Raw genomic sequence first — 18,540 nt, forward strand, 5'->3', positions numbered from 1 at the left:
TAATCCCAGCACTCGGGAGGCAGAGGCAGGCGGATCTCTGTGAGTTTGAGACCAGCCTGGTCTACAAGGGCTAGTTCTAGGACAGGCTCCAAAAGCCACAGAAAAACCCTGTCTCGAAAAACCAAAAAAAAAAAAAAAAAAAAAAAAATCTTACTATAAAACTCAGGCTGACCTCTAGCCTGTTTTCCTCCTACTTCACTTAGCTGCCCAATCATTAGCATTATAGGTGTTAGCCACCACAAACTTCAGCAAATTGATATGAAAAAAAAATACCATGCTAGTGTTCCTATTTATGAAATATTTTACAGTTGCTGGGTTTGGTGACTTATGCCTGTAATTCCAGCACTTAGGAGGCTGGGGCAAGGGAATCTCAAGTTTGAAACTGGCCTGGAGTAGACTGAGACTGTCTCAAAAACAAAAACAAACACAAACAAGTAAATCAAGACAAAACTGAAGCCCAGTGCTCAGTGTTTTGTAGTCAGTTTACATTGGCCTGTGTCTTTTACAAAATTATTTCTGAAGTGAGACTTCCCTAGAGCCCGTAACATTCCGTATTGCCTCCTTTTCGTGGACATCACAGATGCACAAGAGAAATTATTTATGAGATTGGTGTAGATGGAAAATGGCCTTTCAATACACAGTAGAAATATGGCACTCAAATTGTGCCTTTCATGTAGCAGTGACCTTGTCTAACATCCTTAGTTGCTTCCTGGAGTGGGAATAACAATACCAGCTCAGGGCTGTTCTGAGGCATAAATAAGATGGTGTGTATAATGCACTTAGTGTGGTGCTTCCTGCACGGTCGCTGCCGTCACTGCTAACAGCATGCTGACATCAAGTGGGATCTTATGCCCATTCCCCATTCTGTTTTCCTCTGTGGGCATGGTAGTTCTTTCAGGGTAGATTGGTTTGAATGTCCAGACAGTGGTGTTTAGCTTTTCCTTTTATTCCTTGGCTTCTTCCTAGCTCAGTGGTTCTCCACCTGATTTGAGCATGAGCATAAGGACATATGTAAGTGTATACCCAGGAGAGTTTCTGAACACTTTCCCTGGATAACTATTGTTTCTGACTAGGTAATATGTGCTTATGGTAGAAAGTGTGAAGGGTAAAGCACTTCTTCCTTTTGTTACTCCCAGGTTTAGTTCCCTTCTTGAAGGAACTCTAGTGATTTTCTAGTTCATATCTGGAACTCTATGACTTTCCAGATATGTTTCATGTGTTCATAATCATGACTACTTTCTATACCATAGACATGCACATTGATTGTACTTTCCTAATTTCAGTTGGCAGGGTATTTTGGAACAATTACATTAGTATTTGTGGAGCTATCTTATTAACAGTTGTTAAATACTCCATTGTGTTGATAAACCATAGTCTACTAGGTACTAGTTGGTGAGTATTTAGGCTGGTTTACATCTATGTCTCTATAGATAGTGCTGGTGAGTAGCTTAGTGTATGGATTATTATTATTTAGTTTGTGTCCAAATATAAACTTAGGACAAATAATGAAGATGAACTTTGAGTATGTGGTTTTCTTTTTAAATGCATTTACTTACAGACTTGTTTATTGTGTGTGTATGTACTTGTAGGGATGTGCATGTGCTGCAGTATGTGTGTAGGTCAGAGGACCACTTGCTGGAGTTGGTTCTTTTCTTCACTACATGGGTTCTAGGATTGAATTCAGGCTTGCTGGCAGGCACCTTTGCCCCCTGACCCTTCCTGCCAGCCACGAGTGTGATTTTCATTTGCTAAATTTAGAATGACTCTACAAAGATTTTATTTCAGTCACCATTTTCTCATGGACTGTTCCTAGAACTAGAGAAGTAAGTCTGGTTCAGGTTTGGGTTTTGGACCAGATTAACATCTGTAACTTGTGAGTAGAATGAGCACATTCTCTTGTTTGTGCCCTGAGGATTCTACAACTCCTTGTGACCTCTGTTCTGTTTTGTCTTTTTAACAGAAGACACGAGCATATCATAGGCTGAAGGACGATGTTCCAGAAGAAGTAAAATTAAGGCGTTTGGAGGAACTTATTACTGTCTTCAGAGAAGAGGCTTCAAAAGCCAATGAGACCTCAGTGGGCCACACCCAGCTGGTATTGGTTGAGGGGGTAAGGTCACATATATCTTTTTGTCTTTTTAAAATAACACTATGTGTTTCCTTTATATAAGTCTTACTTGATTCTGATTTTTATTTATTTATTTATTAATTTTTTGAGACCTGGTCTTATGTAGCTTACTTAGGTTGACCTTAAACTTGCTATGTAGCCAAGGGTGACCTTGAATTTCTGATCCTCCTGCCTATATCCATCCAAGCAGTGGGATTACAGGAGTACATTGTCCTGCCCAGTTGTGTCATATTATATCAAACCCATGGCCCCGCATGCTAGACAAACACTCTATGACCCAGCCCAAAATATTTTATCTTGCATTTTATGATCTTGCTGAATTCAATGGTTCTGATTTATTTTCTTGTTGGTGTTTTGAATTTTCTTTTCTTTTTGTTTTTCAAGAGAGAGTGTTTCTCTAAGAAGCCCCAGCTGTCCTAGAACTCACTTTGTAGACCAGGCTGACCTTGAACTCAGAAATCTGCCTGCCTTTGCTGGGGTTAAAGGTGTAGCTACCGCCCAGCTGGTGTTTTAGACTTCTATGTATATAATTATGTCATATTTTTTCTTTCTTCCTGAAGCACCAAGTGTTTTATATTTAGAGAACTTCCTGTGAATGTTCTAGTGATAGATTTTCTTAATTTGAGTTGTCTTCATTTCTGCTTCTTTCCTGAAGGATCTTTTCTTTAAAGATTTATTTTTATTGTGTGTGCATATGAGTGTGTGTGTGTGTGTGTGTGCGTGTGCGTGTGCGCGCATGTATGTGTATGTGTGTGTGAATGTATGCACATTTGTATATTTGAAAGCTTGAGGAAACCAGGAGAGGGTGTCAGATCTCCTGGAGCTGGAGTTAGAGACATGGTGTCCCTCTGAGTATGTGATGGGGTCTGGACTGGTCCTGCAATAGAGCAGCTACTGCTCTGACCTGCTAAGCTGTCTCTCCAGCACCTGAGGGATTTTTGCTGGACCTTGTATTCTGGGTTGGTAACACTTTCCTTTCAGGTCTTGAAAAATATGCCATTTCCTGCTGGCTTCCTGTTCCTGATGAGAAATCATAGATGTTTTTATTGGGAATTTTCTTTTTTTTAATTGATCTTTCTGTTTTCCTTTCTCTTTCCCCTTCTCCATTTCCCCTTCCTCTCCCCTCCTCCTGCACTTCCCCTCCTTATTCCTCTCCTTTCCATTCTTTTTAACTTCCATTTCCTTCCTCTCTTCTTCCCTTTCCTCATTTTTTTTAAAATTAAATAATAGAAATAATTTTTTTTTTCTAATTTTGTGTCTGGAAGTCAGAGATGAGCACAGTCCAGTTCTTGTGATAGTCTCCTTCCTGCTTGCAGGTGGCTGTCCTCAAATGGCAGACAACTAACTGTTGGTTTCATGTTATTTTTCCTTAGAAGTTTGGCTGTGATGTATCTTGGTGTGGATTTCCTTTGTTAGGATTTTATGTTATCTGCCACATTTGAGAAGTGTTTAGTCATGACTTTGAATACTTCTTCATTCCCTTTTCTCCTCTTCTTCAATTCTGTGTTATTAAAATTTTAGTATATTTGCTGCTAGATTGAACACTTTTCTGCAATTATGATGCAATATCAACACAAGTAATAGATTTTTGAATTGTCCCACAAGTGTCTGAGGCTATGTTTATTTTTCTTGAATTTATCTATTTTGTTTAGATTATGAAATTTCTATTTGTCACTGATTTTTAAAAATTGTTTGATATAAATATGTATCTATAAATATTGATGATTTTTAGTTGCTCTTAGCAAGAGGACTAGGAGAAATATGTCTGCTTTATCTTTCTGGAAGCAGAGATATATGTGTAATTTTAGAACTAGATTTATTGGTTATGTTTGTTCAGTACTATTTTGGTCATAATTTCTTAGAAAGCTTGTTCCTGGAGGCTTCTTGGCTAATTGTAGGGACCTAGAATTCTCACAGATGGCACAAGGTAGTATGAGGAAGCTTGCCACAGCTCAGCTAGGGAAGAGGAGGTCAAATAAGAAGGGCTTGTTTCTTCTTTCATCTCTGCTAGGCTGACTAGCTTTCAAGCTCTTGGGATCTGCTTGTCTCTGCTCCCCATCCCTGGGGCTTTAGGCATATGCTTCCATGCCTGGCTTTTATGTGGGTGTTGAGAATTCAAACTTAAGTCCTCACGCTTGCGGAGCAAGGGCTTCTTAGACACTGAGTCATCTCCCGTACTAATCATCCTGATATGCAAGTGATATTTTCTAAGAACAGATATGAAATGCCAAACCGTCTAGCTGATAGTTGCCAGGTTACTCTGTTGACCTGAGTCTCTGGAGTTTTTCTTTACACACATGTATTTAGTAAAGAATCAGGAAACCCAGAGAGAATTCTAGAGCTCTTCTTTCTGCTTACCCTTCTCCTTTCCAGAATTTGCTCTTTAATTTCCTACAACATCCAGCAGTCTGAATTCAGGTGTATCTCTCTTATTATGGAAGAGAACCCGATGTTGTTCTTTTTGATCTCCTTTGCTTTCCCTGTTCTGGTGGCGGGTGCCTTTCTGTTTGAAAGCAGGGGTGGAGGGAGGACTCACTTCATTCTCTTTCCATTTCAGACAGGTCGAGGTCTTGTGTGATTTGTTTTCTGATTTCTAAATAGAGTTGTTTCTTGTATTTTGTCTTATTTTCTGATTTTAGGGAAGAGGGTAAATTTGGTTTCTGTTACTGAATCTTGGCAGGAATAGAAATACTTGTGTCTATTCTAGAACTTAATCTTCTCATTGAGGTTTATCTCTCTTTTTGGTCCCAGGCTCTGGTCGAGTCTCTAGTTCAGATTGGCATGTTCAAGAGGAGCAAGTAACTCGGGCCAAAAACTCTGGGCCAATCCTAAGTGCTTAGTGTGAGGTCAGAAGTCGTGAACATTGATTTGTTAAGCACATCACTCACTCACGAGTACCTGGACTTCATGCTTGTTGAAAGTTCCATTATTGCAGAAGCCGAGTCTGTAAAGATTCATCAATTCATTAAAATAGTCAACAGAACTTTGTTGCTGTTGTGCATTGCATGTTGTCCTATTGTTGAAGCAGCCATACACACGGAGCCTTTGGATTTCTTGGTTAAGAAATGCTCTGTGAGGGGGCTGGAGAGATGGCTCAGAGGTTAAGAGCACTGCCTGCTCTTCCAGAGGTCCTGAGTTCAATTCCCAGCAACCACATGGTGGCTCACAACCATCTATAATGAGATCTGGTGCCCTCTTCTGGTCTGGTGGCATACATGCAAACAGAACACTGTATACATAATAAATAAATAAATCTTTAAAAAAATTATATAAAAAAAGAAATGCTCTGTGATAGACCCTGGAGAGCCTCAGACAACAGGAGCAATGTCTGCCTCCTAAAACTTACTACTGATGGATGCATACATTTTTGTCTTTGTTTTCTGCAGTTCAGCAAACGTTCTTCCACAGACTTGTGTGGCCGGAATGATGCAAACCTTAAGGTGATCTTCCCTGATGCGGAGGTGGAAGATGCCACTAACTCTGGGAAGAAGGTCAGAGCTCAGCCTGGGGACTATGTGCTGGTGAAGGTAAGGTGTTTCGAGTTTCCTTGTTCTGTCTATCTGACAAAACCCAGAACACAACCGGTTTACTGGCAGACCTCATAGTCCCCTTTCCCTTCCCTGACATTGGACCAAGGAATGCTCTTAAATTAAGTTGGGAATTTCCAGTGTGGGTGCTGGGAACCAAACTTAGGCCCTCCAGAAGAGCAGAAAATTCTTTTAACCAGTGAGCCATCTCTCAGACCCTGTTTTACTATTTTTAGTTGTGTGTATATGTGTGTATGTGCATGTGAATGTAGGTACTTGTAGAGGCCAGAAATTTCAGATCTCCCTGGAGCTAGAGATACAAGTGATTGGAGCCACCTAATGTGGTGCTCGGAACTGAATTCAAGTCCTCAGAAAGAGCAATAGGCACCCCTCTTTCCCCCCCTCTAAATTTATTCATTTATTTTATGTGTTTGGATGTTTTGCCTGCATGTATCTTTGCACCATGTGTGTACCTAGAGCCTGTGGAGGCCAGTAGAGGGCACTGGATCCCTCCTGAAGCTGAAGTTACTGCCCTGTGGGTGTGGGAATTGAAACCAGGTCCTCCAGAAGAGCAGCCTTTGCTCTTGTCTGCGGAGTCACCTCTCTGGTCCCCAAAGTGTGTGTTCTTAATTGCTGAGAGTGCCCAAGAGTGTTTTGACTGCTTCATTATTAGGGAAGGGTTAATTGAGAACAAGAGGGAGAAAGTACCCAGAGGCATTGGGAAGAGCAGAGCGGAGAGAAAGAGAGACAGACGACACGGCTACTGCTGTCTGTGAGAGAAGAGAGAACGGCCAGAAAGGGAACAGTGAGAATAGCAAGTGTAGCGAGGGACTGGGACAGAGAGAGCAGGGCTCTGTGGCGAGAAGGGCCAGGATGCTAGTGCGAACTTTGAAATATATTACTAGTACTTGTGAGTAGGGATTGAGTGAACCTGGAGGCTGGCGTGGGCTTTGATATGGATGTCATATGTCCCTTCCGCCAGAGGTAAGGGAAATGATTCCTTGTGACAGATGGGAACTGGTTTTACAAGTTGCTGAGGAAAACAGGCTTTTATCTAACTTCTGGAAATTCTCTTATAATTCAGTTTAAGCTCATTTTTGGATGTTTGGATTACTTGAAATCTAACAGTTACCTTCTCATATTGCCTCTTAATCTCTTCCCACTGTAACTATGGGTCACTCGATACAAAGGAATTAGGTTGATAATCAGATTGTAATTTTTTTCCCCCGGGACAGGGTTTTTGTTTTTTGTTTTGTTTTTTGTTTTTTGTTTTTTGTAGCCCTAGCTGTCCTGGAACTCGCTCTGTAGACCAGGCTGGCTTCAAACTCAGATCCACCTGCCTCTGCCTCCCAAGTGCTGGGATTAAAGGCGTGCGCCACCACCACTCAGCTATTTATTTATCTTTTTGATACAGGTTTTCTTTATGTTGCCCTAACTGTCCTGAACTCACTATGTAGATAAGGTTGGCCTCTAATTCACAGGAATCTGCCTACCTCTATCCCCCCGTCATTTTCCCCCATTCCAAGAGCTGAGGTTAAAGTTAAGTGTTGGAGCCGGGCGGTGGTGGCGCATGCCTTTAATCCCAGCACTCCGGAGGCAGAGGCAGACGGATCTCTGTGAGTTCGAGGCCAGCCTGGTCTACAAGAGCTAGTTCCAGGACAGGCTCCAAAGCCACAGAGAAACTCTGTCTCGGAAAAAAAAAAAAAACCCAAAACAACAACAACAACAAAAAAGTTAAGTGTTGGCCTGGCAGATGACTTTGTTATTTTTGTTTCTGAGACAGGGCTTTCATTTTGTAGCCCTGGCCTGAAATTCACTATGTAGACCAAGCTGACTTTGAATTTACAAAGATATGGCTCTCTCAGCTTTCTGAGTGCTGTGGTAAAGGCTGTATTACCTCACCGAGCTTCTGGCACATGATTTTAATCATAGTACTGGGGAGGAGATGGGAGGGTCCCTGTGGGTTACTGTCCAGTTGGGCCAACCTAGTTGCTAAGCCCTGTTCCAATGAGATACTATCTCAAGAACAAGGTGAGCTGCTCTTGTGTAGTGACACCCAAGTCTGACTTCTGGCCTCCACATATTTATGCACAAAGTGTACATGTGTTCATATTAATTGTGCAGTTCACAATGAACAGATAAGTAAAAGTAAAAAAATTGTCATCAAACCAAAATTAAAAGTTCACATCTTGTCAAAGTTCCCATCTTAAGATAGTATAACTCTTTTCTGAGACAGAGTCTATGTATCTGTGACTGGTCTCACTATGTAGACTAGGCCTACCTGGTACTCAAAAGAGATCCATCTTCCTTCTGAGCATTGGGATAGAAGGTGTGTATCACCAAACCTGGATTACCTACAAATTTGAATTACCTGACTTGTTAAAGATTTAAGTTCTATAAACTAAAAGGAATTTTGGGCTAATTATGTCATCATTCTCTATTAATTTAATATGGTGCCATATAAACACATATGGAGCCCCTGGAGAGATGGGTTATCAGAGCACTTCCTCTTCTTCCAGAGGATCCAAGTTCCCTTCCCAGCATCTACTCTGGGAAGTTTACAAGCTCCTGTTTTAGGCAAGTCAGCTAGAGTTTCATGGAGAGACTGGGTCTTTCTTTCTCCCTTACCAAAAGAAGAAATGTTATTCTTAGTAGGAACAAAGTAGAAAATGTATACCTCAAAAAACACAGAGCTTAACTGTACACCATTGAGAATGGCTTAATTAAAAAAGGTAGTCAGATTAATGAGTCATACCTGCAATCCTAACTCTTAGGAGTCTGAGGCAGGAGGATAGTTGTTGTGGAATACAATATTTGTTTAACTATGTAAAGATGTGTTGCTGTTTAACCTTGCCTGCCTAAAGCATGTGATTGGTGTAATAAAAATCAGAATGGCCAATAGCTAGGCAGAGGAGGGATAGGCAGGGCTGGGGGGCAGAGAGAAAAGGGAGCTAGCCAGTCAGCCTGCGACCAGCCATCTGGGGGCCAGCTAGCCAGTCGCAGAAGAAGCAGGAAAGCAGGATGAACAGTACATAGATGAGGTAAATGACCCTTGGGGCTGCACATAGATTAAAAGAAATGAGTTAATTTAAGTTAAAAAAAAATGCTAGAAACAAGCCTAAGCTAAGGCCGAGCATTCATAATTAATAAGTTTCAGTGTCATGATTTGGGGACTCACTTAGGTAGCTATTTCTGAGATCAAAAAGAATGGTTTTGGAGCCCAGAAATGCCCTTCATGTACTTCTAGTTGCTCCCCAGGCATCTGAGTGCTGGAGTTGTAGGCCTGTGCGTACCCTGTCCCACTTTTGTACTATGGCTTGGTTTTGTCTGGTTTTGATTTCTTGCAAACTGAATTCTATAGTACATAATTTGAATTTCTGTTTTCTTTTCCTCAACTTACATTCTGTGGTTCTTTTGTGGGTGTGTTTCTCATCACGACAGTTTGTTATGTGTTGTATTGCTGGTGGGCCATGCTGGTTGTTTCCAGTTTGGAGCTAGTACACGTGATACTGCTCTGAGTATTCCTGTACATGTGTTGTAAGGCACGTGAGTGTTCATCTCTGTAATAGGAATAGCCCAGGTGCTTTTTATACTCCTGCTAGCAGTGATAGAGAATTCTAGAAATTTCACCTTCTCTGTTTCTCTTCTTATTCTCCTCTAATGTCTGCCCCTGACAGCTGGTGTGATCCTTCTGTTTCAAATCATTTACTCTGAAGCTTGGGCCCTCCACTGGCTTTTCCTTGGAGCCAGAGTATAATTCAGGCCTATGTGATCTAACCCAGTGACTTTCCAACTTGACGTCCTGTCGAGATCCACCTTTTTGGGGTGACTTCTGCCATGATCCTGGACACAGCGGGTTTCTATGTTTCAGGGTAGGGGCATGAGGATTAGAAACATTAGATAGGAGGAACAGAAAGATAAGAAAGAAACACAGAGACATTGTATAGTATCAGGAGGGCAATTCTGTGCCTGCTGCATACTGAGTTCTGACTTCTGAGTTTGCCCATTTTTAATTTTCCATACACTTTTATACCTCAGTGCAAAAATGGGGAAGAAGGCAGAAGACTGCTTTAACATGATATAAAAGACAGCTCGAAGAGTTACTTGCTCCAATACTTGAAACATCAAGCAACTTATCCTGAGTTAAGCATTCTGTTGTTTAGGCAGTGAACATACCCTAGGTCAAATGTCCTGAAGGCAGTCACTGCTTAAGTCAAACCTATTTCAAAAGAAGGAGCAGAAGTATGCTTGAATTCTCTGACCTTTGGTCAGGGTGGAGTGGATCTGCCCGTATGGGCCGTTGTAATGTCCAAAGCACCAAGTACCCACACCCTAGGTCAGGGTGTGTAGCCACACTTTTGTCAACAACTTTGAGAGGACAAAATAAACTCTGACCTTCAGACACGGTGAAATAGGCGCACGTTTTTGGGTCTCTACAATGTCCTCTCATTCTCTTTCTCCCAGTCTCATGACATTCTTTTTGTCTCTTCGAATCTCTTCTCAGGAACTTATATATGCTGTTTTGGCTTGGAAGATTCTTGATCTTTGCCTGGTTCCTTTCTGTTAATTTTAAGATTATCTCTTTATTGTTACCTCAGAGATGCCTTACATGAACATCATTGTTTGGAAGCAACTTTTCCTGCCTAATTCCCATGCCTATTAACTACATGTTCTCCGTAATCTTTAGAGTACTTTTTAGTTCCCAAAATAATTTTTTGTTTATGTATATGTTTATTACCTGTCTTTCTCTGAAATTCTGTTGTGGGTAAGGAAGTACCTTTTTTTTCTATATATGTATTTCCTGCACAAAAGGTCATTTCTAACATACAGTAAGAACCTTGTAAATATTTACTAACAGATCAGCTTGTTTTGATGAGATATGTGATTAATGGTAACTTTGGGGTCCTAGCCATTTAGTCCTCAACATAGACAAAATAAACTTTCTCACTAGCATTTGACCAAAAATATCATAAAGATATTTATGGTGGTAGTGGTGCACTCATTTAATCCCAGCACTTGGGAGACAGAGGCAGGTGGATCTTTGAGTTTGAGGCAGCTTGGTTTACAGAGAGAGTTCCAGGACAGCCAGAGCTACACAGAGAAATCCTGTCTTGAAAAACAAAACAAACAAGCAAAAAATCTTAAGAATGTCTTTAACTATCCCAACTCCCTTACAGTTGTAGCTGAGAAGGAACCATGTCCTCCTCAGAAAATGGTGAGATGCTATTTGTGATGAATCTGGACTTGACGTGTGTGTGTGTGTGTGTGTGTGTGTGTTTAAAGATAGGGTCTTATTACATAGCCCTGGCTGGCCTGAAACTCACTATATAGAACAAGCTGGCTTTTTTTTTTTTTTAAAGATTTATTTATTATGTATACAATATTCTGTCTGTGTGTCTGCCTGCAGGCCAGAAGAGGGCACCAGATCTCATTACGGATGGTTGTGAGCCACCATGTGGTTGCTGGGAATTGAACTCAGAACCTTTGGAAGAGCAGACAGTGCTCTTAACTGCTGGGGCGTCTTTCCAGCCTGCAAGCTGGCATTTAACTCACAGAGATCCACCTGCCTCTGCCTCCCCAGCTGGGATTAAAGGTGTGCACCACCACTGGCAAAGTAACCTATTAGTTTTCCTCTTTCCTCCTCCTCCTCCTCCTCCTCCTCCTCCTCCTTTTTTTTTTTTCCCCAAGACATGGCTTTTCTTTGTGTTACCCTGGCTGTCCTGAATTAGTTCTGAAGCCCAGGCTGGCCTGGAACTCACAGGGACCTGCCTGCCTCTACCTTTCGAGTGCTGGGATTAAAGGTGTGTAACAAGCACTGCTGGCTACCTGTTTGTTTTCTAATTGAGAGACACAAAGGGAGTGAATCCAGTTAGGAGGGGAGGTAGGGAGGTGTGGAGGGAAGGGAAACTGTAATTAGGATATATTATGTAAGGAAAAAAATTTTTGTTTGTTTTGTTTTGATTTGTTTTTCAAGACAGGGTTTCTCTGTAGCTTTGGAGCCTGTCCTGGAACTAGCTCTTGTAGACTAGGCTGGCCTCGAACTCACAGAGATCCACCCGCCTCCTGAGTACTGGGATTAAAGGCGTGTGCCACCATTGCCTGGCTCTATTTTCAATAAAGAGGAAAAAATAAAAATAAACATAAATTTATTATTTCTAAAGGACACTCTAGATCCCTTCATAAATGGAAAGCCAGTATCTTGTGCCATAAGTAGAAAGTAACCTTAAAAATAAGCACAATGAAGACAAACAATGTCATTAAACTCCAGCCGGATCTGGTGGCCTGCACAAGGCTCTGGAGGCCTTTTCTCTGTTGAAAAGGAAGTGCTCACAGAGCGTGGAAAGCACGCCAGCGGTCAGGGAGACTGTGTGCCTAGCAACAGACTGAAGGGAACTGCAGAGGGAAGAAGACTCCACTGCCAGCAGCAGCCCAGGTGTGTCCTGCTGTGCCCAGTCTTCCTCAGGGCCTGTGGCTCTGTCCTCCCTTCCTGCAGAAGGCTAGTCCCTTCCTCCCATGCTGGGCACACCGGAGGTCAGCTCACATTGAGCTGATGGCTCTAGCCAGTCAGGTGTGCAACTGTGTGCCCTGTCAGAATACTGATCACTATGGTTGGGACGGCACACCCCAGTCTGGTCCAGCCTCCCAAAGGTCATTGGCTGAAGGAGGTTCCCCATCCTCCCAGGCTTCCCAGGCCTCCCACGCCTGATGAATTGTGTGCCTTCTTACCTCATGTGCATTACTGTTCTGTCTGTGTCTTCCTTTCACAAGTACCGTGAGCTTCCTGTCATCTCTAGCCATGCCCTGTGCCCATGTTACGTCAGGTTACGTTGTCTTCTTTTGGTGGGTTTTCTTTCAGATCACCTCTGCCAGTTCTCAGACTCTCAAAGGACACGTTCTCTGCAGGACCACCATGAAAGACTCATCAGTGTATTGCTTGACATAAGTGGGTGGCTCAAAGGTAGACTTGGACAGTTTTTCCTCGTGTTTTGGAGACAAGACAATAGTCATGAGGCGCCTTTGTACCAAACAGAAGAGTACATTTTCTTGTCACTTGAACAGATTTTACAACAATAAATTTCATAAATTAAATGACTCCTTTGTCTCTACTTTTCATTTTCATCTAGGCCCATTTATGGGGTTCTTGCCTTTCTCTATGGTAAGTGCTTCTCAGCGCAGTGTTTGCTATTTAATGCTATTGACTCAGCTGCTAACCACCTCTGCTTGTTCATTTACTTATTTAGTTATTTGACCTGAGGGTTTTCATCATGGCCATCTTTTTCAGCTTTTCCTTTAGCTGTAAGAAATGGGTTATTTACCATTGCAGTTATCTTCATGAAGCAAAAACAAAAAAACACGAAAATCAAAATCCAAGATGGTAGCATAGAATAATTAGAACTAGATTTCAGATCAGATTCTTACTCCTTTAGTGGTTGTTATATGAGGGCTATGGGAGTAACTCAGTGGTATAATGTTTGCTTAGAATAAGCAAGGCCCTGGGTTAGATCCACAGTGCCTTAGGGGGAAAAAGAAAAATAATGTTAATAGTGCTCCAACCCACCTCTTTTGTAATTGAGGCTGGCCTCTCTCCTCCTGAATGCTAGAATTAAGGGCATGAGCCACCACACCAGGTGTGAATATCTGGGGATCAAATCTAGAGCTTCATGCTAGCAAGTACTTCCCACCAACTGAGCTATACCCACTCTCCCACTGTAAGCTCTTACCAAGTGGAAACAGTCCTTGAAAGATTTGCTTCTGAAACAGACTGTGTATTTGGGCATGCTGAGCTGTTAATTGTGTCTGGCTGTGGTCCTCTTCAGACACCCTGCTGACTAGCATGACAACCTCTGAGAGCCTTCTTCAATGTGGTTCAGTCCTGGATACTTGGTTCTATTTTCAGTGTCCAACTTTTTTTATTTACTTTTTAACTTTATATGAGCATTGGTGTTTCCTGCATGTATATCTGTGTGATGGTGTCAGATTTCACATTACAGACAGTTGTGAACTGCCATGTATGTGCTGGGAATTGAACCCGGGTCCTCTGGAAAAGTAGTCAGTGCTCTTAACCACTGAGCCATCTCTCCAGCCCTTTCGTGTTCATCTTATCCTGAAGAGAACATCTGTTATGGATCTTTTCTCAGTTCTTTAAAAGTAAATTATCCAAGCATTACAATAGTTACCAGAAGGAAAATAACAAGACGCAGATGAAATCGTACTCTGCAAGGGATGTCCGATCAGAAGTGGTATGTACTCTTGGGCCAGCTCTCTCTACCTTCCATCATTCTTGTCCCTGATTTATACCCCAGCTATCAAAGAGACTTTGTTTCTTTTCTGCCAAAGAAATAATGGGTGCAGTTTTACAAGGAAACAACAACAGACTTCATCACCTTAAATTTATAGCACAAATGTGAACCTTTAAATGATTCTTCTACAGACAAATCTGAATAACTCAAAGATGACCCAAGTATGTCTCCAACTCAAGAAACTATTGACAGCTTTTACATAGGAGTGTTGAATGCTTAGTATCCAAAAATTGTTTTTTATCCATTGTTTAAATAATGTGGATATGACAGTATTCTTTTCTGCCTAAATGTGGATATGATGGCATTCTTTTCTGTATTTTAAGCCCCTGCAATTTAAAAGATGATTCCCTGCCCCTTAGGAATTTACTGCTGTGTAAGTGGAAGGCATTTTGCGTCCACAGCTCAGTTTCGGCCATTAGTAAATAGCTGTTTGGGAGATTTGCTCTATTACTACTTTTTCTTTAAGGCTTTTGCTTAGATTTTGTTAAATCTAAGGAAATTTTTACTTCTGTATTTCACTTCCTAATTAAAATTAATTTAGTATATAACATTGCTATCTGTTGCTTAGCATTTCAAAAAAAGATTTTTATGTGCATGTGTGTGTCTGTGTTTGAGTATATACACGTGTGTACAGGTTTCTGCGGAGTCTAGAAGAGGCCTTTGTATCCCGAAGGTGAAGTTACGGGTTGTTGTGAGCTGCCTGATGTGGGTGCTTGGCACTGAACTTAGGTCCTCTGCAGGAGCTGAATGCATCTGTCTTAGTTACTGTTGTATTGCTGTGAAGAGACACCTTGAATAAGGCGGCAGCTGTAATAAGAGAAAGCATTTAGTTGGAGGCTTGCTTACAGTTTCAGAGAGTTAGCCCATTACCATGGCAGGAAGTATGACAGTATTCAGGCAGATTCTGGAGTGGTAACAGAGAACTGCATTCTGATCCATAGGTGCAGAGAGAGAGACACACACACACTCTGGGCTTAGCATGAAACCTCAAAGCCCCAGTGACACTCTTCCTTCAACAAGTCCCCACCTTTTAATTTTTCTAATCCTTTAAAATAGTGCCACTCCCTGGTGACTGAGCATTCAAATATATGAACCTATGGGGGCCATTTTTATTCAAGCTACCACATACTCTTTATCATTGAGGGTTCTCTTTAGACCCTAAGATTTTTTTTGCATTTGCTTACTTAACTATTTGTGTGTGTGCGTGTGTGTGCGTGCGTGTGTGCATGCATGAGATCAGAAAACAATTTTCAGGAGTTGGTTTTCTCCTTCCACTGTGTAGGTAGGTCATAGGGATAGAACTCAAGCTGTCAGCTTAACTTGCTGAGCCGTCTTGTTGCCTCCTACTTAATAAGTGTGATGGATAGTTTTGTGTCAGCTTGATGCAAGCTAAAGTTTGAGAGGAGGGAACCTTAATTAAGAAAAGGCCTCCATAAGATCCAGCTGTAGGCAAGTCTGCAGGGCATTTTCTTAATTAGTAATTGATGGGGTACAGCCCAGCCCTTTGTGGGTGGGGCCATCTCTGGGCTGGTGGTCCTGAGTTCTGAAAGAAAGTAGGCTGACAACATCAGATTAGATGGAGAGAAACTCAAAACGATTCCACTAAAATCAGGAACAAGACAAGGCTGTAGCTCTCTCCATATCTATTCAATATAGTACTTGAAGTTATAGGTAGAGCAATAAGACAACAAAAGGAGATCAAGGGGATACAAATAGAAAAGGAAGAAGTCAAACTTTTGCTATTTGCAGATGATATGATAGTTTACATAAGTGACCCCAAAAGTTCTATGAGGGAACTTCTACAGCTGATAAGTACCTTCAGTAATATAGCAGGATACAAGATTAACTCAAAAAATTCAACTGCCCTCCTTATACATAAATGATAAGTAGGCTGAGAAAGAAATCAGAGAAACAACACTCTTTACAATAGCTACAAATAGGGGGCTGGAGAGATGGCTCAGTGGTTAAGAGCACTGCTTGCTCTTCCAAAGGTCCTGAGTTCAATTCCCAGCAACCACATGGTGGCTCACAACCATTGCCACGTCCACAGCAGTGACTGCCGTGTAGTGACAAATGCCATTACTCTGGCCAGCACACGCTGAAGGATTGGGGTTAGAGCTTCTTGGAGCGAAGCCCCAGGTGGTCCCCTAGCAATCAGCTGCCGTGATGGCACTGATTCAGGTAGAACAAAAAGGCCTTGGAACTGGCCCTGGAAGCGAGCCCTCCTGCTACTCTGCGTATTCTTTCTTTGTATTTCTTATCTTTCCTGTTTACAGATGACTGCTACCATGAATCCTAGAGAACGAAATGACACAGAGGATACTGATCTACTTGACTCTGCGTCACCGTTTATTCAGGCTGTTGCTCAGGAGTTTGAGAAAACTAACATACACCCACAACATAACCTAGGGAGGATACATTCAGTACTTGATTAATGGTCAATGGTGGACAGCCCCGCGCTGGACACCAGAATCTGGAAATTACCTGGATCCCCTTCCTTACACAGGAGGGTATGATGAATTGGGTAATAGATGGGTTAATCATGAAGGGAAAAGGCAATTATGGATTACACTGCTATGCCCACGGCTGTCACGCCTATGTAGCAGAAAAATGCCGCTAAGGTGGAGCGACGCTGAAGGGTTGGGGTCTGCGCTCCCAGGAGCTGGGCCCCAGGCAGTTCCCTGGCTAGCCCTGGCGCTGTATTGAGCTTTCTGTTCCTTCTTTGTTTCTGTATAGTCCTTTTGTCTTGTCAGCAGGTCAAGAAGTTCCAGGACATTACCAATAATAATAATAATCAAACTACTGAGACATATTGAACTCTGGCTTGCTCTCTGGGAAAACTTATGGATACCCTAGAACAAAAGGAGTTCATGATGGGAGAGGCTAGCCAGAACGAGAAACCCCCAGGTGCATTTTAGATTAGAGAGAAAGGCAGGATTCTTGACATTAAGAAACCAATTATTCACCGTCGGAGCAAGCCTTGGGAGTATAACCCTAAAGAATGGTGTTTTGGGTTACCATGAGAACAGATATGATTTAGGGCTATGAGAAAATAGTTGGTTAGTGGTGTGAGACGGATTTCAAAGAAGAGCTCTGCTCACCTGGCCCTAACCACAAGACATATTGGAAACAATCAATTGTCTGTAATCAATTTTTCTCATGTAAAGCTTTTGATTATTACCTATAATCATTCTTCTCATGTAATTTGTTTGCCAACTTCCTTCTGTGATCCTATAAAACTGATGCTTGAACTTCAGTAAATTTGCAGCAGCATATTCAACCTTATTGAGTGTGTCTGTCTGTCATTTCCTCGCCGTTTCCTGATTTCTCCTAGCCTTCACCCCTGTTCTCCCGCGGTCGGTGGTCTCCACGAGAGGCGGTCCGTGGCAAACCATCTGTAATAAGATCTGGTGCCCTCTTCTGGTTTGCAGGCATACATGCAGACAGAATACTGAGAATACTGTATACATAATTAATAAATAAATCTTTAAAAAAAACAATAGCTACAAATAATACAAAATCTCAGGGCAACTTAAACAAGTAAAAGACATGTATGACAAGACCTTTAAGTCTTTGAAGAAAGAAATGGAAGAAGATACCAGAAAATGGGAAGATCTCCCATGCTCTTGGATAGACAGGATTAACATAGTAAAAATGGCAATCTTACCAAAAGCAATCTACAGATTCAATGCAGTCTCCATCAAGATCCCAACATAACTCTTCACAGACCTCAAAAGAACAATACTCAACTTCATATGGAAAAACAAAACAAAACACCCAGGATAGTCAGAATAATCTTGTCCAATAAAGGAACTTCTGGAGGCATCACCATTCCTGGCTTCAGGCTCTACTATAGAGCTATAGTAATAAAACCAGCTTGGTATTGACATAAAAACAAACATGTGGATCAATGGAATCAAGTTGAAGGCCCTAATATAAATCCATACACCTCTAAACACTTGATTTTTGACAAGCCAAAATTGTACAATGGAGAAAAAGAATCTACAACAAATGGTGCTGGAATAACTGGATGTCCTCATGTAGAAGAATGCAAATAGATCCATATCTATCACCCTGCACAAAATCAAGTCCAAGTGGATCAAAGACCTCAACATAAATCCAATTACATTGAACCTGACAGAAAAGAAAGGAGAAAATAGCCTTGAATACGTTGGCACAGGAGACCACTTCCTGAATATAACACCAATAACACAGACACTGAGATCAAAAATAAATGGGACCAAAAAAGCTGCAGAGAAACCCTGTCTCGAAAAACAAACAAAAAAAAAAAACAAACAAAAAATAAATGGGACCTTCTGAAACTGAAAAGCTTCTCTGTAAGGCAAAGGACACTGTCAATAAGACAAAATGGCAGCCTACAGAATCGGAAAAAATCTTCACCAACCTCACTTGACAGAGGGCCAATCTCCAAAATATATAAAGAACTCAAGAAACTAGACATTAAAATACCAAATAATCCAATTAAAATTGGGTGCAGATCTAAACAGAATTCTCAGTAGAAGAATTTCAAATGGCTGGAAGACATTTAAGGAATTGCTCAACATCCTTAGCCATCAGGGAAATG

General features: G+C 41.5%; 1 protein-coding gene across 1 annotated transcript in view; it reads left to right on the forward strand.

Annotated features, from left to right (window-relative positions):
* Nucleotides 1-12,747, forward strand: part of Cdk5rap1 (CDK5 regulatory subunit associated protein 1) — a 28,114-nt gene extending 15,367 nt beyond the window's left edge. Inside the window, exons 12-14 of the mRNA XM_038331572.1 lie at nt 1,961-2,110; nt 5,515-5,655; nt 12,512-12,747. Coding sequence (XP_038187500.1) covers nt 1,961-2,110; nt 5,515-5,655; nt 12,512-12,598 — 378 coding nt within the window. The 3' untranslated portion in view covers nt 12,599-12,747. The remainder of the gene's footprint in view (nt 1-1,960; nt 2,111-5,514; nt 5,656-12,511) is intronic.
* The last annotated feature ends 5,793 nt before the right edge of the window (nt 12,748-18,540 follow it).

Source organism: Arvicola amphibius, chromosome 5 (genome assembly GCF_903992535.2).
Source record: "Arvicola amphibius chromosome 5, mArvAmp1.2, whole genome shotgun sequence".
Lineage (NCBI taxonomy): Eukaryota > Metazoa > Chordata > Mammalia > Rodentia > Cricetidae > Arvicola > Arvicola amphibius.